Source organism: Pristis pectinata, chromosome 4, assembly GCF_009764475.1.
Source record: "Pristis pectinata isolate sPriPec2 chromosome 4, sPriPec2.1.pri, whole genome shotgun sequence".
In the NCBI taxonomy this organism is placed as follows: Eukaryota; Metazoa; Chordata; class Chondrichthyes; order Rhinopristiformes; family Pristidae; genus Pristis; species Pristis pectinata.
The window spans coordinates 29,178,972-29,205,236 of record NC_067408.1 but is presented as its reverse complement, the minus strand read 5'-3'; the positions used below and the strand labels follow the sequence as shown (position 1 = coordinate 29,205,236).

General features: G+C 39.1%; 1 protein-coding gene across 1 annotated transcript in view; it reads right to left on the bottom strand.

The window, feature by feature from the left end:
• The window catches only part of myot (myotilin), a 44,849-nt gene that overhangs the window by 1,077 nt on the left and 17,507 nt on the right, over nt 1-26,265 (bottom strand). The window contains exons 4-9 of the mRNA XM_052013575.1: nt 20,679-20,780; nt 8,120-8,175; nt 7,495-7,630; nt 4,730-4,937; nt 3,182-3,347; nt 482-615 (exon numbers count right to left, since the gene is read on the bottom strand). Coding sequence (XP_051869535.1) covers nt 482-615; nt 3,182-3,347; nt 4,730-4,937; nt 7,495-7,630; nt 8,120-8,175; nt 20,679-20,780 — 802 coding nt within the window. The remainder of the gene's footprint in view (nt 1-481; nt 616-3,181; nt 3,348-4,729; nt 4,938-7,494; nt 7,631-8,119; nt 8,176-20,678; nt 20,781-26,265) is intronic.

Below are 26,265 nucleotides of genomic sequence, written 5' to 3'. Positions count from 1 at the left end.
TTCTTAAAATAAAGATTTCGTTCATCAGAAAACTGGAGCAGCTAAAAGTCTGGATTAGAAACAGAAAATGTTGTTCTTATACAGATTTTGTTAAGCTACTTAAATTTAAATGCTCCTTTTGCCATGTGGAACTTGAACTTTTATCATTGGATCAATAATGTACAAGTCTGATTGCTAGTCTAATAACTTAACCATTATACGATTGTGTTCTCTTCAACATTCACCTCAAATGATAAGTCCAAAGAGTTTATGAGCTTATTGGTATGTATGTGCAAGTAAGAGGTTTGGCATTTGCTTCATGCCTTCTTTATCAATTTGGTTTGGCTGGACGTGAAGGCCATTATACCAGTTGTTTTGCATTTGGTAGATTATGACTTGTAAGCAATTTACAGAAAATCATATCTGAACAAAGCAGAAGAAGTCTTCCGCAGATTTTTCTGAACTCCTTGTACTTTGCAACGTGCTGTTGAAGGCAACTCACCAGCAATATCCAGTCTTGCTGTGCAGATTGTTGATCCAGCCTCATTTTGGGCAGACACAGTGTACCATCCACCATCATGTTTATCAACTGGAAAAATTTCAAGGCCAACTTTACCTTCATTGGTTTGGTATATCCTATCAAACAAAAAAAATCCTCATTTAACTTGCTTTTTATTAAAGTGAAAAAAAAATCAGAGATATTAATAGATGAAGTAAATGGATAAAACTATGGCAAATGAATCAGTACAAGTAGATATTAGGTCAATCATTTTGAACCCAGAAAGAATAAGTACTTGTTAAATAGTGTGAAACTAGAAGCAGTGGGGACCCAAAGAGACTTTGGAATCCACATAAAAAGGTCATTAATATGTCATAGACAGAGAAAACAAAAATAAAAAAATGCTTATTAAATGCTGCTCCTTATACTAGGACTAAAATACCAGGAGAGATGGAAATTATGCTGCAGCCATACAGAGACCTGTTAGAACACATCAGGAGTACTGAGAATTCTGGGCAGCACAGCTTGGGCAGGATATAAATTGGCCTTGGAGGGGTGCAGCACACATTTACTAGAGAAATTCCTGGACTCTAAGCATTAAATTACAAGGAAAGGCTGCATAACATAGAATTCCATTCCCTGGAATTCTGGTTAAGTTGTGACTTGATTGAAGTTTAAGATACAAGAACACAAGAAAATAGGACCAGAAATAGGCCATCAGGCCCTTAAACCTGCCGTGGCATTTAATATGATTGTGGTTGAACTCTTCTGGCCTTACCTCCTCTTCTGTGCCATTTCTCCATACTCTATTCCTCAATGGATCATATATTTATCCAACTCCACTTTAAATACTTATAACGATCCAGCTTCCACAACCCTTTGGGGCAGAGAATTCCAATAATTCACCACCCTCTGTGAGAAGAAATTTCTATGTATCACCCCCTGTGAGAAGATATTTCTGTGTACCTCAGCTTTAACTCACTGGCCCCCTATCTTGTCGTTATGTCCCCTTGTCCAAGGAATTAGTCTTTTGAGTCTCCTTTGTTGTGTCTCCAATACCTTTATTAATTTAAAGGTAAGTGGACCAAAACTGTACTTAGTATTCTAGATGAGGCCTCACCAACACCCTGTGCAATTGCATGAAACCTCTCTATTTTTAAACTCCAATCCCTTTACAATAAATTCCAAAATGCTGTTTGCCTTCTTAACTACTTATTGGACCTGCCTGCTAGTTTTTTGTGATTCATGCACTAGAATACCTAGATCCCTCTGTACTTCACTCACTTGGAATCTCTCCCCATTTAGATAATAATCTGCCATTTGATCCCTCTTACCAAAGTGCTTCCCCACATTAAACTCCATTTGCCAATCTTTTGCCCATTCACTCAATCCATCCATATCCCATTGTAGGATTGCAGTATCCAAGTTCAAGTTTATTGTTGTCATAAGCATACATACACAGGGTATAAATTCCATGAAAATTAGCTTTTTGTAGCAGCAGCACAGTACATTACAAGACAAGGACAAACATAAGTTAACATAAATTTAAATTAACACAAAGAAGACATAACTTATACATGTGCAAAGTAAACATAACGGCAGTAGTGCAAGGTTGAGAGAAAGGAAAAAACACATAGTCTGAAGTAGTGTTAAGGGTTTTCAGGTTGGTTCAAGAACCTGATGGCAGTGGGGAAGAAGCTGTTGTTGAAGCTTGAGCTGTGGGTCTTCAGGCTCCTGTACTTTCTACCTGATGGCAACATTGAGAAAAGGGCATGGCCTGGATGGTGGGGGATCTTGATGAATGCCACCTTCCTTATCACAACATGTCCTTTCACTTATTTTCGTATCATCAGCAAATTTGGAAACCTTACACACTTTTCCTTCCTCCAGATCATTAATATAAATCAAGAACAATTGTGGGCCAAGAACCAATTTCTGTGGTACTCCACCGATTATCCAACCTAAAAAGGACCCATTTATTCCAATGCTGTTTTCTGTGAGGCAGCATGTTATCAATCCATTCTAGCACACTTCCTCTGAAACCATGGACTTTTAATTCATGCACCAGCCTCTTATGTGGCAGCTTGTTAAAGATAAACTGATAGGATAGTTACTTCTGTTGGTTGGGAAGTTTAGAATTTGGATGCATTGCCTAAAAATTAAAGCCAGGCTTTCAGGAGTGAAGTTGGTAAACACTGCTGCTTGCAGGGATTGATAGAAGCATGTAACTCTCTTCCAAACACAGCAACTTATGCTAGGCATATTGTTTATTTAAAACTGAGTTTAATATATGTCAATCAAATCATTGCAATGCTTGAAATCTGAAACAAAAACAGAAAGTGCTAGATTTAGTAGGCAAGACAGCATCTTTGGAAAGACTAGAGTTTACCATTTTAACTGCTGCCTGGCCTGCTGAGTGCTCCCAGCACTTTTGTTTTATTTAAATTGGAGATTAATATATTTTTGTTAACCAAAGATATTAAGAATTCTGGAGTTGGATCACAGATCACAAGGAGTTCACATTCCAAAAGTACATTTGACAATGTCTGCTTGTGAGGGATGACTGTCATTTAAGAACAAACCCACGTGCATTCTTCACAACCCAAACAGCAGCAGGGAAATGGAGAACAGACCTAAATATGTCCATACCATTTCTCATTTAGTTCTGCTGACCTCCCATGGATTACAGAAATTTGTAATTACCTGATTCTGTCTGTACTGTGCTTGATCATTTCATGATCTTTTCTCCAGAAGATGATTGGCCATGGTTCTCCAGTCACCTGACATTCCAACTTAACATTTCCTCCTTCGACAGCTCTAGAATTCTGGAGTTTATAGGTAAATTCTGGTGCTCTTACTATTCCTCTTACTTTAAAAAGAGAATTTGAAATATGAATAATTTGCCACTTTGATCTTCATTAATTTTAACCAAAATTAGCAATCTACAAATTAATAAACTCAACTGAGATTGCCTTTCTACTCGAGTCTTAAACTGTATTTTGTATCTCCTGGTGCTGATTCACCAACAGAACCAATTGAGAGAATAATTTTATCTTAATCCAATGGATGGGATGCTAACGGAGTTGAATCATACACCTGTCCTACATTTCATTTGATTCTACTCTGTGTTGACTTCTGTAGAGGATAAAGATTGGGTCTGGTATTACTTGGATGGCTGAAATGATCCTACCAGCTTCCTGGCTGGCAGGACAGGTTAAAATTACCCTCAGATGTATTTATGAAAATTAATTTTCTGTAAAATGCAAGAAAAGATCCAACCATTCTAATATAAATATCTATTTTGCTGTAGCTAAAAATTAAAAAAAACTTTGCTATAATTAATTCTGCATTAGGCAGAAAGATGACAGATACAGGAGTAAGCCACCTGAGCCTAATTAAATAAGACTAATTCATATCCTACCTCCCCTCTACTCATCGTTGTTCCATTATTCTTAATACTTTAACAAACTCTGTTCTCAGCTTGGAAATTTTCAGTTGGCCTGGCATCAAGAGCATTTTGGGGGAGTGGTTCCAGATTCCTATTAAAGTTTGGGTGAAAAAGTGCTTCTTGACATCACCCCTGAACAGTTTAGCTGCAGATCTAACCTACCCCATTACTCTGGACATAATTCTCTATAAATACTCTATCAAATCATCTTAAAAATTAGATAATCCTTTAGCCTCCTGCACTTGAGGGTATATGAGCCTAATCTGTCCTTGCCATTTAACTCTTTTAATTCATGTACCATTCTGGCAAATGCCTTACAGGGACAGTGAATCATTCCCAAACAACACAGTACTCCAGATATGAGAAGGGAATTAGTAAGAATTTCCAGAAGGTTGTACAAATGATCTACTCAATATTGTGTTCATAAGTCTTTGAATACAATAACCTTGAAATTTCATAATGTGATGCAAGTATTCATGTACTTTTTAACATTTGTTTAATTTGTACTTCATTTGAGTGATGGTGTTTAACAATGTTGCTGAGATAGTGGGATGAGGAATTTTAGGATGGCATGTTAATCTATCAAAGTGTAAGTTTAAAATCTAGATTTCTTCATACAAACTACAAATGCAGGATATGACTTAATATTTCTTCTTGATTTGAGAGCATCCTTAACACATCCATTTCAAGAAGGCACTAAAATTATATCTTGGCAAATTGCCAAGAAAGATAATTCTTTAAATATAAAGATACTTTATGTACAATTGTTTTGTGCTATTCAAGTATTTAAAGAATACACTCACCTTCTACTTCAAGATGCACTGTGAACCTACTCTGGCCAGCACGATTGATGGCTACACATTCATACTGTCCAGCATCGCTTGCTGTAACTGCATCAATAATGAGCGAATGTACACCTTTTCCTGATACAAGCATTTTATGACCCATATTCTGTTCAACAGGTTGCCCATTTAAATACCACATAAGTTCTGGAGGTGGCAATCCACTGACCTGTAAATGCAACAAGAAATGTGCTAATTAAAGTTCTGAAATATATGTACATGTTTTACACAGCTGACAGAATCATAATGCAATAATCACCAAGTGAGAAGCTGTTTTGTTACTGTTACAAGCACTTGCAGAATATCTAGTAAAGGAAATTGTGTATGTTGATTTTTTTAGCATCTGTTTTATAATGTGAGGAAGAGAGGATAGATAATCCTACAAAAAGCATCATGAATTTTCATTTGGATTAAAATAATAACTGTAGATAAACATTAAATTAAAATATAGAATACTGGAAACAGTCAGTAGGTAGCATCTGTGAAGAGAACAGGTAAGTAGCATGTTAATCTGCAATATTCCTGATGAAAGATCCACACCTAAAATATCAGCTTGCTTGCTTCTCTCAAAAGATTCTTCTTGACCTGCTGAGTGTTACTGCCTTATTCTATTTTTGGTTCAGATTTCCAGTATCTGCATTTTTTTTTGTTTATATTCCAAATTATGTTGCGTATGAAAAATGTATGTCAATGCACATAATCTAGGTGTCTCACAGTGCCAGTGACATGGGTGCAATTATGACCACCAGTGGTGTCTGAGAAGAATTTACACATTCTCCCTATGACTACGTGACTTTGCTCTGGGTGCTCCAGTTTCCTCCCACACCCCTGGTTGGTAGGTGAATTAGCTACTGTAAATTGCCTTGGGTGGTAGGAGAATGGAGAGTGCAGGGGTCTGTTAATGGGCATGTGTGGGAGGATGAGTTGAAGGAAATAAGTGGGGAATGGGATTGATGGGATTGCTCTGAGAACCAACATAGATGATGGGCTGAATAGCCTCCCATCTCATAAGGAAATATGAAAAATTGTCATAGGACTGTAAAGAAAATGACACAACTTCAGAAAGTCAGATTTTATAGAGTTTCTTGAGGGCCTAGTGTGCCTCCTTATAACAGAGCAGGAATGTCAGATAGATATGTTGGAGCGGGATGGAAAATTAATATGGCAGGCAACAGGAAACTCAGGGTCACTCCTGCAGACTGAACACAGGTGTTCTGCAAAGGTAATCACCTAATCAGGAGACCACATTTTGAACACCAAGTGCAAAACAGGGACATCAGTAGTGGACAAAATAGTGGAATCTATTATTTACTAAATGGCAACAGGCATTTTGGAAGTAATAATAGGATTGGGCAGAGAATTTATGAAAGGGAACTAATTTTGACATCTTTTCAACATTTTTGAAGTTCTAACTGGTAGAAAAGATTAAATCAGTTGATATGGCATATTTGGCCTTTGATAAAGTACCACACAAAAGATTTTTAAAATAAAATTAGGGCACATGGTGCTGAGTTGTAATAATGTACTGGTTTGGATTCCCGATTGGTTAACGGAAAGGAAACAATAGGAATAAATGGATCATTTTCAAGATGGATGGCAGTGAGTAGGTTGCTGCAGAGATTATTGCTGCTGCCTTAACTGTTAATAATCTGCATAAATGATTTGCTTGCAGGGATCAAGTATGTTGATCAAGTATTGATGTTTGCTGAGCTAGGTCACAGCATGAGCAGTGTGAAAATTGCAGGGACATTTTGGGCAATACAGTCAAGCTAAGTGAAGGGATGAGGACGGGTAGATGGAATATAAAGTGGAAAAATGTGAGGTCACCCACTTTAATAAAAAATAGAAAGGCAGAGTATTGGGATTCAGAGGGACCTGGGCGTCTTTGCAAACAAATCATAGAAAGTTTATGTGCAGGTACAGCAAGCAGTTAGGAAGGCAAATAGCATGTTAGCCTTTGTTGCAAGAGGATCTGAGCACAAGTATAGAGGTGCATTGCTCCAATATATAGAGTGCTGGTGAGACTACATTTGGAATATTGTGTTTAGGTTTGGTCTCCCTACCGAAGGAGGGATATACTTGTTATAGCGGGAGTGCGGCAAAGACTCAATAGATTGATGGAGGGTTTGTTTTATGAGGACAAATTAAGGAGACTGGGCTTGAACCCTCTTGAGTTTAGATGACTAAGAGGTGAACTCATTGAAATGTAGAGAATTCATGAGGAGTTTGACAAGTATATGCAGGGTTGATATTTTCCCTTGCTGGGGTGTCTAGAACTGCAGGGATGGGGGGTGGTCACAGTCTCAAAATAAGGGGTTGACCATTCAGGATAGAGATGAAAAGACATTTCTTCATAGAAAGGGTAGTGAATCTTTGGAATTCACTACCCAAGAAGGCCATGGAGGCTCTGTGGCTGAATATATACAAAACAAAGATCAAAAGGTTTTTAGATTCCAAGTGATATGGGGTTACTGCAGGAAAGTGATAATGATAAAAGATCAGCCACAATCTTATTGGATGGCAGAGGGTATAAAAGGCTGAATGGCCTGGTCCTGTGCCCACTTCTTATCATCAGGCCTAAATTTACAGACTGATTCTAGATTAAACATACAGCATTCACACAGTTTGAAGCACCTATTTTCTCATTTGGTTTACTTGAAATAAAGATCATTGTGGAGTTTTCTTTTACACAGGGAATGGAGGGTTTTAAAATGGGGAGTTTGTACCTTGCAATCAATTCTACATAGCCCATACTGTTGAATTATCATATTTTCATCCGGTTTCTGTAAAAAGCGAGGAGGAAAGAGCTTCTCTTGAATCGATTCATTCTCATTTTCAACCTCCCTGGAGCCGACTCTTTGTCTATAGAAATAATAGATTTTTTGCATTATAGCACTTTTTTGCAACTGACAGTGGAACTGGACAACTAGGAACAAGCTGTTGCGCACTTAAAAATAAATACTTTTCACTGAGATTGCATTCACATGTGCAAAAATAATTCACATCATTCTACAATGCAGATTATATCTATGTGGCTATATCTGACTGTCCAATCCTGATTCAATTTTTGTTTCTAAGCATCCTGCGTAGATTTTGTCTTCCTAAACACTGAGCCACGTGGGTTGATTTGCTCCATCAGTTATTTCCAGATTCTAACCAGGTGTTCCAAAGTATAAAATAGATTAACTAAGTGAAACCAGTTAAAGTCATTCTTTATGTACATCGTATGATAATTGTTGTACAGGATTTGCCTCTTCTTGCTCTATTTCAAACTGACTCCTTATGGAAGTTGACATTTGTGTACTGGCTCTGCGTTTAATCATTAATTGTAAGTGAAAATAGTGCTATTACCTTTCTGTTGGTGATTGGTGTGCTTGCCATCTTTGGCCTTCTGAAGAGTTTTGTTGCTAAAACAAAAATAATAATTTTGGAGATTTAATTTACATTCTTTCTTAATTTTTTAAGTTAGATTTTTAAAAAATGGTTCTGAAATAAAAGGGAACCTTTGAAGTATTTTTCTGCATTGCAAAAGTGACTACATTTCAAAATGCTAACGGTAATCTCATGCAAACTTGCAAAGGTATCAAATTTTGAGATGCAGTTGTTATGTATCAAGATATGAAAAGCTTCATATGAAATAGTTTAACAAGTTGACAAAACTGAGATGGATTCTTGGTGGTGCACTGCACTTGCATCTCATTTAAAGCCTACTGCTAAAATTAGAGGTGATTTAAACAATGGTAATAGCAGATTTCCTGTTTGATTCTGTTGAAATTGTTCCAGCTATTTTGTTCACTGTCAAAAAAAGTGGCAAATTATCTTGTGAACAGGGAAGATTAAATATTGCTCAGCTAGGGCGGATCATGGAATTTGTTGTTAGTCAGAACCACCCCACGCTTTGCTTGTGGTTAGTTAGACCTTCCCTTGCAGCTGGCCTCTTGCAATTTAGACCATCCCTTCCATCCTGCCTTTGTTTGGTTCAACTTTCTACTGTACGTTGCAAGTACTTGGTTTAGACCATTGTCTGCAACCAGCCTATGGACACCCCGCATTCAGTCTGTTGTCAGTTACACACCCCCATACGCTATCCATAGGTAGTCTGTCTGCATTACCCTACTGTAACAGTGGTTAGTTACACCATTCCTTCCACTCTGCTTGTGGTCAGTTCGACCAACCCCTTCAGCCTAGCTTGTGGTTAGTTGGATGTTTCCCGTTTCCCCTGTCTCTTGTCTATTAGACGGTCCCTTGAACCCTGCCTGTAGTCATTAAAGACAGAGTCATTGTAAAATGAATGGAGGCCCTTTGGTATACTAAGTCCACATTGTCCCTTTGAAGAGCTATCAGTTAAATTCCAGCCACTTTATCCCTGTAGCCTTGCATGTTAATTTCCCTCAAATATTCTTCAATTCCTTTTTTAAATATTTGGTTGCCTTTGCTACTATCACACCAGCAGGCAGTGAGTTCAGGTTATTACCACTCACTGGGTACAAAAAGTTCTTCCTCATATCCCTGCTCTTTCTCTTGCCCCAAATCTTGTATCTACATGTCAGAGTCCTTGAACCATCAACTAATGGGAATGGCTTTTCTTTGTCTAATCTAAGTCTGTTTTAATCCTGTACAGCTTTATCAAATGCCTCCACAAATTCTTTTGCTCCAAGAATAAAAAGCCCAATTTCTTCAACCTAACTTTATAGCTAAATTACTCCATACCAAGAATCATTCTCGTTTAGCTCCTTTGTGCCCTCCCAAGGGCCTTCACATTCCCTCCTGAAGTGTGGGGACTAGAACTGAACACAATACATCTGTTGTGGCTTAACCAGAGCTTTATAAAAGTTCAACACCACTTAATTGTACCCTGTACCTTTATTTATGAAGCCCAAAATGCCATATGTTTTGCTACCTGCTCTCTTAATATGTCCTGATACATATGAAAACTTGTATATATAAACCCCAGGTCCCCATCCTCCTGAACACTCTTTAGAACTATGCTGTTCTCTATTTTGTTTCTCCTCCTGCAATATGCATCTTCTCACTTTTCCCTATATTAATTTCAATTGGCCACCTGTCTGCCCATTATGAGAGTTTATGTCCTGTTGCATTTGATTAGTATCATCCCCATTGTTGCCCCCCCTTCATGTTTGATATCATAGGCAAATTTTGACTCTTATTCTAATATCCGTCATTTATATATAACAAATAAAACAGTGGTCTTAACACAGACTACAATTCTACTGTCCAAAAAACCACCATTTACTACACCTCATTGTTTTCTGACCTTAAGTCTATGTTTTATCTGTGCTGACACTGATCTTTCAATCTTATGAGCCTCAGTTTTGTTAACCAACTTTTTATGTCAAAAACATTTTAAAAATCCATGTTGATAATATCCATTGCATTCCCTCCATCAATCTTGTCTGTTAAATGAATTTGGTTGGTAAATGTGATCTGTGATGGATTTACAAATCCATCCTTAATTAATTCAAACCTGGCCAAGTGCCAGTTAACTTTCCTGATTATTGTTTCCACAACTTTCCCCATTATTATTGCTAAACTGATTGGCCTATAATTACTGGGATATAAAATTCAAACCCAATCTGACCACAAGCAATCCAAACCAATCTGAGTTTGAGCTCTTAGAATTTTCTTCCATTCAGATCTGACCCAACCATTGCTGTAAGTATAACAATCTCAAACATGGTTTGATCTTTTTGAGGACAAACTACTAGATATTGATCAAGAACAATGATATATATTGTAACATTGAGCAAACACCTTGACCTGGAAAAAATACTGAGCCAAGCTGTCACAGCAAGGCCAGACTTAACCCAAACCCAATTGCTTTATCAGAAAACAAAGTTGACCTGATTTGAGCAAGGCACATACAGTTAGATTCCTTTGATAATGAGTCAGATAGCCAGGCTCCAGTCCTTACACCCTTTCATAAACAAGACTTTTAAATCCTGTGGCACCTCATAAGATTATGGCAAAGCCTACCGTTATCTCCACCTCCACACTGTCATCACAGTAATCCAGACCAAGTGATTTATTGAATCAAAGGTAGCCATTCCAGCATGCTCTTCCAATCAATTTTCACCATATCCATTACCTCAACCATTTAATTTCTACAGGTATTTTGTCAGCATCATTCTCCTCAGTAAATGGTGATAAAAAAATACTCACTAAGTAATCTCATCACATTTTCCTACATAATACTCCCATCTATCACCTTCATACCCTTTCACTTTATCTATATTCCTTTGGAGGCTCTTTGTGCAGTCTTTACAGCTTGCTAACTCACCTCTCTGTGTGTCTTCAGCAAATTTGTAACAGTACACTTGGTCTCCTCATCTGTCATTAGTATGGATTATAACTATTTGAGGCCCCAGCGCTGATCCATGTGGCAGCTGACTAGTTTTTGATTGCCAGTCCAAAAATGATGCACCTGAACTGAACTCGTCAGCTGCTTTTCTGATGTTAAAAGCTTAACCTTTGCTTTGAACAAAGGACATGTGTAATATTTGTTTTGCAATGTAATTAATGACCTGCAAATGAAATTGCAGGGCTTAAGGCTTTGTCATATTTAAATGCTGAAAAATAATTCAGTTAGCAATATAGAAAAGCTAGCAGTTAATCATGAGGCACCTACGGTAATGCTGCTTAATACACTTATTCTGAAATGGACTGATTATGTGCTCCATCGTGACCACATATTTCAGAAGTTCAAAACAATTTCTGATACATCACTGACATAGTAAATGGCTTTTCAATGGCTCAGATAAACTTGGGAAATGTTCCAAAAAAATGCTATATGATTAAAAAGAGTAAGTAAGGCACAGCATGGATAACTAAACTAAGAAAAGTGATAATAACAGCTAAAAATGAATTTAAAAAAATAAGAAATATTAGCAAGGCTGTGGCAAGTAAGATGGTATGGATGAGAATAGTTGGATTCTATATATTATACCATTGCAACAAGGTAAATAATGTTCCATTCTGAGAGTTCTGAACATATCACTGTATGTCAATCCCTACTGCTCTCATTTTAAAGCTAACAATGGAGCACGGCAATAAATGGTGGTCCGGGCCTTTACATTTGCCAAACCAAGGCCAAGCCCTTCCTGAGTTATAAAATTATGCAGCACACACAAAGCTGTGACTATTGGCCACTTTGTTAGTCTGTAACCTCTCTTGATCTTTATACCAGCAGCCAATACCAGCCCAGTGTCTCTTTCCACTACTCTCCAGTTTGCTGTGTGTGTTTAGTTGTAGTTTACCTCTGGCTGCAATGTCAGTAATGGGATGGTACCATCAGCCATGACTTCAGGGGATGTGGCCTTGTCCTCCAAGACCCAGCTGCCATATTGCTGTTCCTTTTTATTCCTCTTCTGCCTTTTTCCTTATTTGGCACCTGCAATCCCTCAACCATCCCCAATCCTATCCCAATGATAACACAGTGTAGCCCAGTGGAAAGGCCATTGTAATCCTTTGACATCCCAAATGTATTGAGAGGAGTGCAGTTCCCTTAAGTATTGCTTTTAGTCACTTGCAGGACTTTGGGTGATAGAACTGGCAGAATTAAGGGCTCTACTTGCACTGGAGCAGAGGCAAAAATCTAAGCTCAACTCCATTCTGCAGAGATAAAGCTCCACATCTAGATAGGTCCTCCCTGGCTGAGAATGATGCAAAAACCATAAGTCCAATTCTATTTCATTGCCAAGGGCCCACATCCCAGCTAAATGAGTAAGAAAATTATGTTAAATCCAGGAAACTTGAAATTGCCATGGTTACGAATGGGGCAAAAGTATCATAATCAATTTTTTTTTTTGGCAAAGATTTTGTTGCAGCAGAGAGAAGGTGCCAGGAGATTGGTGTATCTTAAATATTGACATAACTTGTTCATCTTGAGCACTTGCACTGGAAAAAGTGGTGAACAATATTGATATTGCATTCCAGTGGCACAAGTTTCCAAGAATTCCCTTCCCAGAATCTAGTACAGACAAAAACGTAACATTGTCTAATAAAATTTAATTTTACAAAATCTAATAAAATTTAATTTTACAAAAGGCACAAGTTCTAGTGGAATCTTATCCTGTTATGAGTTCTAAATAGGAATGATAGGCACTGTGCTACCTCTGATTGACCTATTCAGCACCCCCTGAATGAAGCTAAATTATCATTGCTGATATTTAAATTATCACAACATATAGATCCATTTATCCATGCCGTTGACTTCTACATATGGAACATTGTTAAGAGGAAATTACAAAAAAAAAGTTGTACTTTTGGGATTTTTTTTCTCATGGTAACAGTGAAAAAATAATTTTACCTATCACTTTCTGCAAGCTTGGTCATTCAAGCTAACTGGATTTATTTAATTCATAAAAGGAAACAAAAGTTGCTTTGAACAGGCTCAACTATATTAAACAGAACAAATTTTACCACAAAATAGAAATAATCTTGTCACCTCTGCAGTGTGTTATAATGGAAAACTGACACGGAAGTTGACTTTTTCGGATAAGCATGAACAGAACTGAATCCTTTATCAGTCCTCCCACAGAAAGCTAATATTCATGGTGTTTCTGTTGGAATAAGTTGTGTACATAGTGTTCTCACTGTTCTAGAACAACAGCAATTATCAGCTTTGAACTGGCACCCCAAAGCAGATAGCTGATAGCAACAGCAGTCATGGACAAATGTTGTGTTAGAATTCGTGGCAGTGACATTATAACTTATAGCCTAGAATTCTGCTCCTTATTGGAATTGAGACTATTGTATCTTGTGAAGTAAAACACTGTGCTATTATAGCCATTTAACTATGTCTGTATTTACATTTTCTGAACAAAAATTGTAAACATCTTAGTGTATTAAACCATGACAAATTAAAGCTTTTATAGATTTATTCCACAGATAGCCCAAAGCCCTATCCTATTTATAATTCACTGGCTGTAATTATATTCTCATCATTGAAAGCATACAGTGAGTACAATTAATGCTATAGTAGCTCTTCAAGAACTTTGGAACAAGTGTGGGCCAATCAGCCACTCAGAAGTGTTCCACCATTCTACTTGCTTTGTTTCTGCAGCCTTTAAAATCCTTGCCTAACAAAATCACCCCTTTTTTGATATTCTAATTCTTTGTAAGTAAGTTTCTGTAAACTGGAATAGTAAACTTTGTTATTGCACTAAAATGTTAACTCTTTCGCTCTCCACCAATTCTGCTGAACTGTTAACTATTTCCAGCATTTTTTGTTTCAGAATAGATTTTATTTCATCACAGCAATTGGAATTTAGTATATTGAGTGGACAAACATCAAAATCCTTTGTTCATTCCAAAGCTGTGTTTAAGGACAAATGATAATGCAGTTGTGAATACTGCAAGATTTATTGACACCAATGGCTCCATGGATAAACAAAATTAGGTGTTGTATTGACTTAGGAATGCCCTGGTTTCTGCAGCCAGGCTAAGGATAGTGATCTGATTTTTCCTTTGGCAGCATTACCGTGGATTTGATAAAGGCAAAATTATCCAGTTTATTCATTCCTAATTTATATTCAGCAACAACTGCTGGAAAATGTGGGAAAACTTAGGATAGTTAATAAGATACTAGAGTGGAGTAGGGTTCTCTATCTCACTGTTATGGTGGGGGTGGGGGCAGGAGGCGGTGGGTGGTATTAGTGGAAGCATTTTCGTGAATTAGTTTTGTCAACATGTTGCCATTGGATAGAATGAACAGCTAAGATTGCTCTCTTTCCCTGCCTGTGGCAAGATCATACTTAATTTGATCCTAACATTTGCCTGTCAGCCCAAACGTATCACAGATCTGGATCCAAATGTATCTGGATGTATCACAGCTTGGTACGGCAACTGCTCTGCCCAAGACCGCAAGAAGCTTCAGAGAGTTGTGGACACAGCCCAGCGCATCACGGACACCAGCCTCCCCTCCTTGGACTCTGTCTTTACCTCTCGTCTTGGTGTGGCAGCCAGCATAATCAAAGACCCCACCCACCTGGGATATTCTCTCTTCTCTCTTCTTCCATCAGGTAGAAGATACAGGAGCCTGAGGGCACATACCACCAGACTCCCCACTGTGATAATACTATTGAACGGTTCCCTTATACAATGAGATGGACTGTGACCTCATGATCTACCTTGTTGTGACCTTGCATCTTACTGCACCGCACTTTCTCTGTAGCTGTGACACTTTACTCTGTACTGTTATTGTTTTTTTACCTGTACTACATCAATGCACTCTGTACTATCTCAATGTAACTGCACTGTGTAATGAATCGACCTGTACAATCAATTTGTAAGACAAGCTTTTCACTGTACCTCGGTACAAGTGACAATAATAAACCAATACCAAATGGCCCCTAACATCAGGATCAAGAAACATAATAGCCTTCATCATTTGTAAGAATATCAGTAAAAATCTGTTTTTTTTCCAGAGCCCAAGAACACACAAAAGATGGGCTGGAAAAGGGCCTGCTCTGCCATTCATCAAGGTCATAGCTGATTTACTACAGCTCCATTTTCCTGCACTATCCCCATAACCTTTATTTCCTAAATATCCAGATATCTCTGTTTCGAACAAATTCAATGACTGAAATTTATCACCCTCTGAGTGAAAAAACTTCCCCTATTAGTCCTGAATATTTAGTCTGCCACTTATACTGTGACCGCTGGTTCTAGACTCCTCAGCCAGATGAAACACACTCCCTGTATCAAGCCTGTCAAGCCTTTTAAGAATTTGTAAGTTTCAATGAAGTTTCATAAAAACTCCAGGAATACAGGCCCTCGTGGCAAATTCGCAATTGCTGGAACCAGCCCAGTGAATCTCTGCTGCATTCCCTCTATGGCAAGCACATCCCTTCTTGTGTAAGGTGACCAAAACCATACACAGTATTTCAGCAAAGCCCAATACAATTACAGTAAAATATCCTTATTTTCATTATCAAATCTTATCATAATAAAGGCTAACACACCATTTGCGTTCCTAATCATTTGTGTACATGCATTCCCAGGTCCCTTTTAACATAAGCATTGCCTGATCTCTCACAGTTTAAAAAAATCTGAGTTTCTGTTTTGTCTATCTCACATTTTTTCCACATTATATTCTGCTTGTTGTATCTTGCTCATTTACTTAAGCTTGTCTGTATCCCCTTGAAGTCTCTTTACATCCTTCTCCCTCCTCACAATCCCATCTAGTTTGGTATCATCCGCAGACTTGTAAATAAGAAATTTGGTCCCCTCAGCCAAATCATTGATATAGATTCTGACTAACTGGCACCAAAGCACTGATCCCTGCAATGCCCTACAGTTAAGCCTGTCAACTTGATGTAGAATCACATTATCAAAGTTTACTGTCTTTACTTTCTTCACTAAATTTACAACATCTAGTAATCCAATCATGTACAGCAAATGATTGAAATTTTATATTGACAATTTTATATGATGGAAATTGAAGTGTCAAAGTACTATAGATTATATTGTTGTGAAGGGGGCTTGCAGACCTCTATTAACTTCACATAAAATTGCATTTTTTTGGCACTTTATAACAAAGGAAACATAGTCTTTAAATTGACCTTCTACTTTAAGGTATCACATGTACATATGGGGTCCTGTGGTTTGGTGGTAATACAGTGCAGCTTTAACATCTTCTTCCTGCAATGAAATGCCTAGGCCAAATTTTACTGGAAAGTTACCATGGATTTCTCTGTGAGATGGTTGGAATTCTTCAGTCTATCCACATGGTGGAGCCAGTTGCCCTATTTTTGCCTTTGCTGATCATTGATTCCCCATTTAATGGCTTCATTGGAAATGTGCAAGTTAAAATTTTAACTGTTTTTACAGTTTGGGATTTTACATTAGTGTGGGGTGAAGATGTAGAGGGATTGGACATCCATGCTGAAACTGAACTAGTTGCGGCTAGGAAAATGGATTCTATTGAAGTGGCCAAGGGTGTTCGAAGTGCTGTGGATGTAGGCAAGGAGAGATTTGACAAAGGGAAAATGAATAGAGTCAAGGGATTGTAATGGATACTGGCCACTTTACAAATGTTGCATTTCTGAAGATAAATTGTAATAGGGATTAGTTACTAAACAAATATATTGTGCTTTGGAAGACACAATGAATGTACCAGAAGTACTGGGGAAATCAAAGCTCTATAAAGGTTCAGGAAATTAAAAATAAAATTAGTAGTTAGTAAAAATAAAATACCAGAGAAATCAAATCAGATGAAATACCAACAAATACCTCTAAGATTATGATTCCGAAATATGCAACTGCAGAGAGAGTGGAAATGTCAGTGATTGTCCAACAGAATTCTCTAGCTAATGGTGGGCAGACAATACATTGTTACTAAAGAAAGGAGGGGGAAAGAAATTAAGTCAGTTTGATCAATTACTTCTGGAAATCATTATTAAGAATGTGGCTGCAAGCACTAAGAAAATCATATTATGTCAACAGGATTTTTATGAAAGTGAAATGGTGTTTGACAAATACATTTTTTAATCAGATGCCAGGTGAGTGCATATGGAGGTACCATTTGGAGTAATATTACCAAATTTTTAAAGACTATTTGATAAGGTTCCACACAAAATATTGTCAAATACATTAAGACTCATAGACATAATATATTAGCATGGATAGAGGATTCACCGATGACAGTACTGTTGTTGGCTGAACGTAGTGTTTGGTCGTGTGCAGATGGTGGTGTACGACAAGGAGGTGTACAGAAGTGAGATAGCTGGTTGAATGGTGTCACAACAATGACCTCGCACTCAACGTCAGTAAGACCATGGAATTGATTGTGGACTTCAGGAAGGGGAAGTTGGGAGAACACACACCAGTCCTCATTGAGGGGTCAATGGTGAAGAGGGTGAGCAGCTTCAAGTTCCTGGGTGTCAACATCTCGGATAATCTATCCTGGGCCCAACACATTGAAGCAATCATGAAGAAGGCATGCCAGTGGCTCTACTTTGCTAGGAGTTTGAGGAGATTTGGTATGTCACCAAAGACTCTGGCAAATTTCTGTAGATGTACAGTGGAGAGCATTCTGACGGGTTGCTCCACAGTCTGGTATGGAGGCTCCAATGCACAGGATCGCAAGAGGCTGCAGAGGGTTGTAGACTTAGCCAGCTCCATCATGGGCACAACTCTCCCCGCCATCGAGGACATCTTCAAGAGGTGGTGCCTCAAGAAGGTGGCATCTATCATTAAGGACCCTCACCATCCAGGGTATGCCCTCTTCTCATTACTACCACCACAGAGGAGGTACAGGAGCATGAAGACCCACATTCAACAATTTAGGATCACCTTCTTCCCCTCTGCCATCAGATTTCTGAATGGTCCATGAACCCATGAACACTACTTCATTGTTCCTTATTTTTGCACTATTTATTTATTTTGTAATTTGTAGTAATTTTAAGTCTTTGTACTGTACTGCCGGCGCAAAACAATGACATATAAGTCAGTGATAATAAACCTGATTCTGATTCTGTTAAAGGAACAAAACGGTAGGAATGAACAACTCATTTTCAGGTTACTAGTTGAGTGCCACAAATACAGATAGTGGGGTCTCAGCTACTTTAAATGTAGATCAATAATCTAAATGAAAGGATAGAATGTGATTTATTCACATTCACTCATGGTACAAAGTTCAATCATAAAATGGGGAGGTTGTAGAATCTGCCAAGGGTTATGGGCAAGTTAGGTGAATGGACATGAAGATAGCAGATGGAGTATAATGTGGGGATATGTAATGTTATTCATCTTAAAAGGAAGAATAAAAACACAGATCTTTTTTAATAATGGTAAATCAGTAAATGTTGGTGTACAGAGGGATTGTGGAATGTTGATACAGAACATATAGAAATAATAATTATTTGTACAACAAATAACTTAAGAAATTTTGTATTAAAATGCAGGAGAACAAGGAGCCAGCGGATGTGGTGAGTACAGAAGAAAAGTAAGAGCATGATTTAGTGCAGGACAGGATGTGGATGGTAGAGGTCTAAATAAGTTGGAATTTGTGTAGGTTAAGGCTGATAAAGCTGGAGAAAAGTGTCAATGCAATTGATGAAAGTTGTTGTCAATCCAAGATTTATGCGGCCATAAATTTATGCTTAGCACAACAAATGGTACAAATAATCCTCTGAACTTTTTAGATGCATCTTTACCAAATTACCATCTTACATGAATAACAGGACTTAATTTTAATTATTAAGTGAACTCAGTATGATGACTGAAATGCAAAAGAACATTTTGCTGAGTAAACTATTAAGGATGTAAGATTTTATTTAAGAAAAGATATGAATTAAACTTAGTTTCCCTGGTTCACCTTCCACTTGACTCTGGCAACCTCACAACAAAAGTTCCTCTTTCTGCTTGAATGATCAGGTTTTCGGTGGTCTGTCCTGTTGAGCTGACATTACTGCTGCTCTGTGCTCCAATCAGTACCAGCTGAATTGAGGTAAATGTAGATCTCAGTTAAGTTTGAGATCCTCTTCTTCCATTCACTAGACTGCTAACCCTTTGCTATCCCTAAGTGGATGTTTATTTTGTTAGGCATCATTGGTATTAATTACTCCTGGAATCCCTGCTAACTTCTCTCAAACATATTAACACAGCCTCATAAATCATCAGTAACATAGGTAAACCTCTCACATAACCCCAGCATGACTGTTCCACCTGTGTAGATGAAACACTGGATGAAACCTGTGTAGACAATGATGATCTGGGACATGGGAGAATCATGTAACTTGTGCAAATCAAATAATATCACTATTTCTGGTTGTCCATGGGAGAAATCATGATTGTGTTTTGTCTGCTAAGTATGCATCAGTTACTTACCATGTGCATGCAAAATCTGCAGTCTGACATGTGACAGCCACAGCTAAGAAGAATTTGAAAAAAAGTAATTCAGGCCAGCAGTAACTTAGATCTAGGTTAGAATGTACTGACTCCAGAAGTTGCCTGCAAGAGGTGATCCAATTCTTTCACTGTCTCCCTGGGTAAGGCTTCTCTTAACTGTAGGCATGATGTTCTATGTCTGAAGACCCTGAGGCAAGAATTCTGTGGCTATTCTTCCTTGCCTGCTACCCCTGGAGCCATGCGTCTTTCCTGCTGGAACTCTGGCCACAATATTTCCCAGTAGCACCCCATGATTGCAAATAGGACACCCCTGTTGTCAATCAGATAACAGAATTGTAAACGCAGCCACAAAAAGAACCACAATGTTGCTCAAGCTAAAAGTCTGCAAAAACCTTCTGCTGCTTTACTGTGAAAATAAAGATTTCTTTAGAAAATAACTGAATTCTTCACTTCTACTGAATTCACTTCTAACTTGGTGGATGGTTTGTTGACTTATCAATGGTATGCAGGTAGCACCAAATTCAGACACAGATGCTTAATCTGTTTTATGTGGATCCCGATTTTCACATATTTCTTGAAAGCTTTGAATGGGAGCACAAGCTGAATAATTTAAGGCCACATAAGTGGTCTGTGGCAATTTCACTGCAAACTGATTTTCTGTTTGGTTTTTATGTCACGATTGTTCTGTTTGTGTCACACTCAAATGCATGTTCCCTTCTAGGAAATATTCTTTAAATTTAGGTTCTAATTTTAAGGAATACTTTATAATTAGATTTGTATAATTTTACACTTCTTAAGTTAGACAAGATATGTTAACTTTATAATAAATTTGTAAATATAATTAAAATTTGTATACTTGGTCAGTACCTAAATATATGTATTTACGAGTGTACAAAACACAATCAAATTGTAAGCAAAATAATTATAAACTATGATCAAACTATGAGACATTCCTTTGTTAATTCCATCCAGCAGAAATATTTCTACATACTCACCAAAATCAAACCTCATATGGAAGGGAAAGGAGTGATTGATTTACCTCGCTGATCTGCTCATTTTCCATCCTTTGAAGATTAAGGACAGAGGCAGCGTTCTCTGGTCCGAGTAATCTGCGAGCCATCTTTTCTTCATATGTTAATCGCTAGAGTAAAGTTTGCATTGTATTTAAGCTTTAAGTGTTATTCTTTGTTTTCTAGTTTCCAAAATCAAGTACAGCTTCCTAGATTGAGCAACAGAATTTTATTGCCCAGTTTATAACTGTTCTGTTTTCCTGAACAGATTTTCAACTCGCCAATAAAACAATATTATTTTCATTGATGCCATTGTTGTCTCGATAACAAAGTTGCTGGCAGAGGAATGCATGTGCATGTTTTGGGGGTAAGCTTGTATTTGTATCCACTTTTGCAAGAAAAGGTGTAAAGTTAATTTTATGTAACTGTTTCACTGCCTCTTTGAAGAAACAGTAGAACTATGTTCCCCAAAATGGCAAGGCCATTTTTCCCCTGAAAAAAAAATCACTGTTACAATGAGAATTTTGGAGCAGCCATGTTTGGGAGTGGCCGTGATTGAGCTGTAAGTGCTGTGGTTGAGTATTGGTGTTGAAGCTTTGGTTCAAGAGGCTTTGGTGAGAGGAGGCTGAGCAGGTAAATCCAGGTAAGGTTTTCCTTAGAATTACTCTCCCTATTAAAGTAGTTAGGATGGCAGTTAGGGCAGAGGCATGCTCCTTCTGCAGGATGTGGGAAACCAGGTAAACTGCCAGTGTTCCTGATGACTTCAATTGTCGGAAGTGCACCCAGCTGCAGCTCCTGACTAACTGCATGAAGGAACTGGAACTGGAGTTGGATGTACTTAGGGTCATCTGGGATGCTGAGCGCATCATAGACAAGAGCTGTAGTGAGGTGGCCACACCTAAGGTGCAGGCTGCAGATAATTGGGTGACCACCAGGAGAGGTAAGGGGAAAGAGACAGACAGTGCAGGGTCCTGTGGCCGTTGCCCTCAGCAACAAGCATACCCCTTTAGATACTGCTGGGGGTGGGGGGGGGTGACCTTTCTGGGAACAGCAGCAGTAGCCAGATTGGTGGCACTGAGGGTCAGCAGATAAGGGAGAAGTCAGGTAGAGTGGTAGTGATAGGAAACTCATTATAGGAAGTATGTGGAAGCTTTAGAGAAGGTGCAGAGGAGATTTACCAGGATGCTGCCTGGATTGGAGAGCATGTCTTATGAGGATAGGGTAAGTGAGCTGGGGCTTTTCTCTTTGGACAGGAGGAGGATGAGAGGTGACTTGATAGAGGTGTACAAGATGAGAAGAAGCATAGATCGAATGGACAGTCAGAGACTTTTTCCCAGGGTGAAAATGCCTAACACGAGGGGGTATAATTTTAAGGTGATTGGAGGAAGGTATAAAGGGGATGTCAGAGGTAAGTTGTTTTTTCACACACAGAGAGTGGTGGGTGCATGGAACACACTCCCGGCAGAGGTTGTGGGGGCAGATACATTAAGGACATTTAAGAGACTTTTAGATAGCCACATGAATGATAGAAAAATGAAGGGTTTTGTGGGAGGGAAGGGTTAGGTAGAACTTAGAGCAGGATAAAATGTCAGCACAACATCATGGGCTGTAATGTTTTATGTTCTATGAGACTCAATAGTTAGGGGGACAGACAGGAGATTCTGGTGGCTGCAAAAGAGACACCAGGATGGTGTCTTGCCTCCTGGGTGCCAGGCTCAGGGATGTCTTGGAGTGGCTCCAGAGGTCATAGGTAGAAAGAGGGATGAGGTCCTGTGCAGTGAATATGGGGAGTTAGGAGACAACTGAAAAACCAGGACTTCAAGAGTAGTAAAGTCTGAATCACTCCCAATGCCATGTGCTAGTGAGGGTAGAAAATAGAAAGATAGCTCAGATGAATGCATGGCTGAGGAGCTGGTGCAGGGCACAGGGATTCAAGTTCTTGGATCATTGGGATCTCTTCTGGGGTAGGGGTGACGGGATGCACCAGAACTTGGGGGGGGGGGGGTGGCAATATCCTGACTGGGAGATTTGCTAGTGCTACTCCGGAGGGTTTAAAGTAGAGTGGCAGGAGGATGGGGCCTGGCCCTGAGCAGTAGAGTGGCTTATGAGAAATCAGGGGATGATACTGCAGCTAATGAGAGCAAATTTAGTCATAAGGATAGACAGGGGCACAATAAAGGGAGAGAAAAGACCATTGGTTTAAAATGCATTTAATTCAATGCAAGAGGCTTGACAGCTAAGGCAGATGAACTCAGGGCATGGTCTGGCTCTTGGAACTGGGATATTATAGCCACAACAGAAACATGGCTGAGGAAAGGGCAGGACTGGCAGCTCAATGTTCCAGGATACACATGCTACAGGTGTGACAGCAGTACAAGTAAGAGAGGAGGGGAAAGTTGCCTTATTAAGAGGACATAACAACAGTTATTAAAGAGGATATTCTTAGGGATCATGCAGTGAGGCTATTATGGAAACAAAAAGGAGATGGTCACTCTGATGGGATTGTATTATAGGCCTCCTAATAGTCAGCAGGAATCGGAGGAGCAGATATGTGGAGAGATTGCAGCGAGGGAGATTTTAACTTCCCTAATATTGTCTGGGCCAACCATAGTGTTAAAGACTAGAATGCAGTGGAATTTGTGAAATGTGTCCAAGAAAGCTTCCTTTTTCAATAGATAGAGGCATTTACTAGAGAGGGTACAACACTGGGCGTCCTCCTGGGGAATGAGGTAGGGCAAGTGGCGGAAGTGTCTGTTGGCAAGCACTTTGGGTTCAGTGACCATAATTCTGTCAGTGTTAAAATAGTTATGAAGAAGGATAAGACCGGTTCACAGGTTAAGGGCCTGAACTGGGGCAGAGCAAATTTTGGAGCCATTTGGCAGGATCTTGCAGGGGTTGATTGGGCGAGATTGTTTGCAGGGAAAGGAGTGTCTGCCAAGTGGGATGCCTTTAAAAGTGTAATGTCAAGAGTTCAGGGCCTGCATTGTTCCTGTTAGGGTGAAGGACAAGGCTGGCAGGTTTCGGGAACCCTGGTTGATGAGAGATATTGAGGCTCTGGTAAGAAAAAGAGGGAGATGTTCACTGCACATAAGCAACTGGGAAGTAGTGAATCTCTTGATGACTACAAAAAGTGTAGGAGTGAGATTCTTAATGAACGTTTCTCTTCAGTTTCAACTGTAGAGAAAACAATGGAAGCTAAGGAAATGGGGGAGATGAGTGGTGGTGTCTTAGACCGTATACAAATTAGCAGGGAGGAGGTATTGGAGGTCTTAAAGTGCATTAAGGTGGATAAATTCCCTAGGGCCTGACCTGGTGTATAATAGGAAGTTGTGCATTATGGGATCTTATGGGAAGTTAGAGAAGAAATTGCAGAGGCCCTTGCAGGGACTTTTGCTTCATATCTGGCCACAGGTGAGATTCCGGAGGATTGGAGAGTGACAAGTGTGGTATCATTGTTTAAAAAGGATAGCAAAAACAAGTCAGGAAACAACAGGCCAGTGATGGGTAAATTGCTGGAGGGCATTCTGAGGGACAGGATCTACCAACATTTGGAGAGATGGGGTCTGATTCAGAACAGTCAGCTTGGCTTTGTGTTTGGGAAGTCATGTCTGACAAATCTCTTGGATGACTTTGAGGAGGTAACCAAGAGGGTAGATGAGGGTAGGGCAGTGGATATTGTCTGTATGAACTTTAGCAAGGCCTTTGACAAGACACCTCATGGCAGGCTAGTGTGGAAGGTTAGATCGCATGGGATCCAAGGGGAGATAGCAGATTGGATTCATAATTAGCTCAGTGGTAGGAAGCAGAGGGTGATGGTCGAGGGTAGTTTCTTGGACTGGAGGCCTGTGTCTAGTGGTGTGCCACAGGGGTCGGTGCTGGGACCTTTGTTTGTAATTTACATAAGTGATTTGGATGTGAATGTACAAGGCATGGTAGTAAGTTTGCAGATGATACTAAAATAGGTGGTGTTGCAGGCAGTGTAGAAGGTTATGAAAAATTACAGGGGAATCTTGATCAGCTCGGTATGTGGGCTGAGGATTGGCAAATGCCTTTCAATCCAGATAAATGCAAGGTATTGTATTTAGGGAGATCAAACCAGGGTAAGACTTTTACAGTGAATGGTGGGGCCCTGGGGAGTGTTGTAGAACAGAGGGACTTAGGAGTGCAATAGCATAGTTTGCTGAAAGCAGTGTCACAGGTATATAGGATGGTGAAGAAGGCATTTGGCACGCTGACCTTCATCAGTTAGGGCATTGAGTATAAAAGTTGGGAAGTTATGTTGCAGTTACACAAGACGTTGGTGAGGCCGCACGGAGTATTGTGTACAGTTTTGGTCGCCCTGTTATAGGAAAAATGTTATTAAATTAGAAAGAGTGCAGAAAAGATTTACCAGGATATTGCCTGGACTTGGGGGCCAGAGTTACAAGGAGAGGTTGCGTAGACTAGGACCTTATTCCCTGGAACCTAGGAGATTGAGGGGTGACCTCAAGATCATGAGGGGAATAGACAGGGTGAAAGCACATAGTCTTTTTCGCAGGGAGGGGGTGCCAAAAACAATAGTTTTAAGATCAGAGGCGAGAGCTTTAAAAGGGACATCAGGGGCAGCTTCTTCACGCAAAGGGTGGTGTGTATTTGGAATGAGCTGCCAGAAATAGTGGTTGAGGTGGGCACAATAGCAACATTTTAAAGTCATTGAGATAAGTACATGGATAGGAGAGGTTTAGAGGGCTATGGGCCAAACACGGGCAGATGGGACTAGCTTGCTGGGCAATACAGTCGGCATGGACGAGTTGGGCCGAAGGGCCTGTTTCCATGCTGTATGACACTATGACTGTGAGAACCATTCTTAAAAATGTGTAACATGCTTTTTGCCATTATTTTCAAGCACGCTTGGAGAAAAATGAATTTCTGTATATGTGGAACTGTTCTGATCGTGAATGTGCACATTATGCATTTCACTAAGTCTGGAAAATTCAACAAAATAGTTTGAGCCAAATTATTGGCTCAGTTCAAATATTTGTAGTTTTGAACATTGTGTCCTATTTAAATTGCCTGTGACACGAATAAATACCAAGATTGTCAAGTAAGAAATACATAGAGCTGCAGTGATTCATAGACTTTGGAAACAACAATTTCCATGGATATTATGTCACAGTAATTTTTGAAGTGGTTGTTGCACACGTTCTTTTGGCTCATTTGCTGAGGAACATGTCAACGATGTATTCATAGGAGCAATTTGGAAGAGTTATTGTGCCCTCCAGTGTGAGAGAGGTGAATTAACATCATTGTAAATGTAATTATTAACATCAAGTAAATTGTCATGTTAATAAGCTTCGTTTAAACCAACTGGCCCAGCACTTTTTTTCTAGCTAATTTCCCAGATAGGATTAGTAGTTTGTATACCATGCAAGTTTCTGTTGAAAATTTTTCTATGCTTTTTGGTTATCAGCAAATCTCCAGTTTGGCTATTAAATATCTAGCTACTCCTGAACTTCTAATACGCAGTTGAGATTTGCTCCAGTCATTTATTAGTGATGCACTAAGTTTAAAGATGGAGAAGTAATACATCTGATAATTAGAACTGTGAAGCTGGTAAAACAGATTGAAAATATTCTC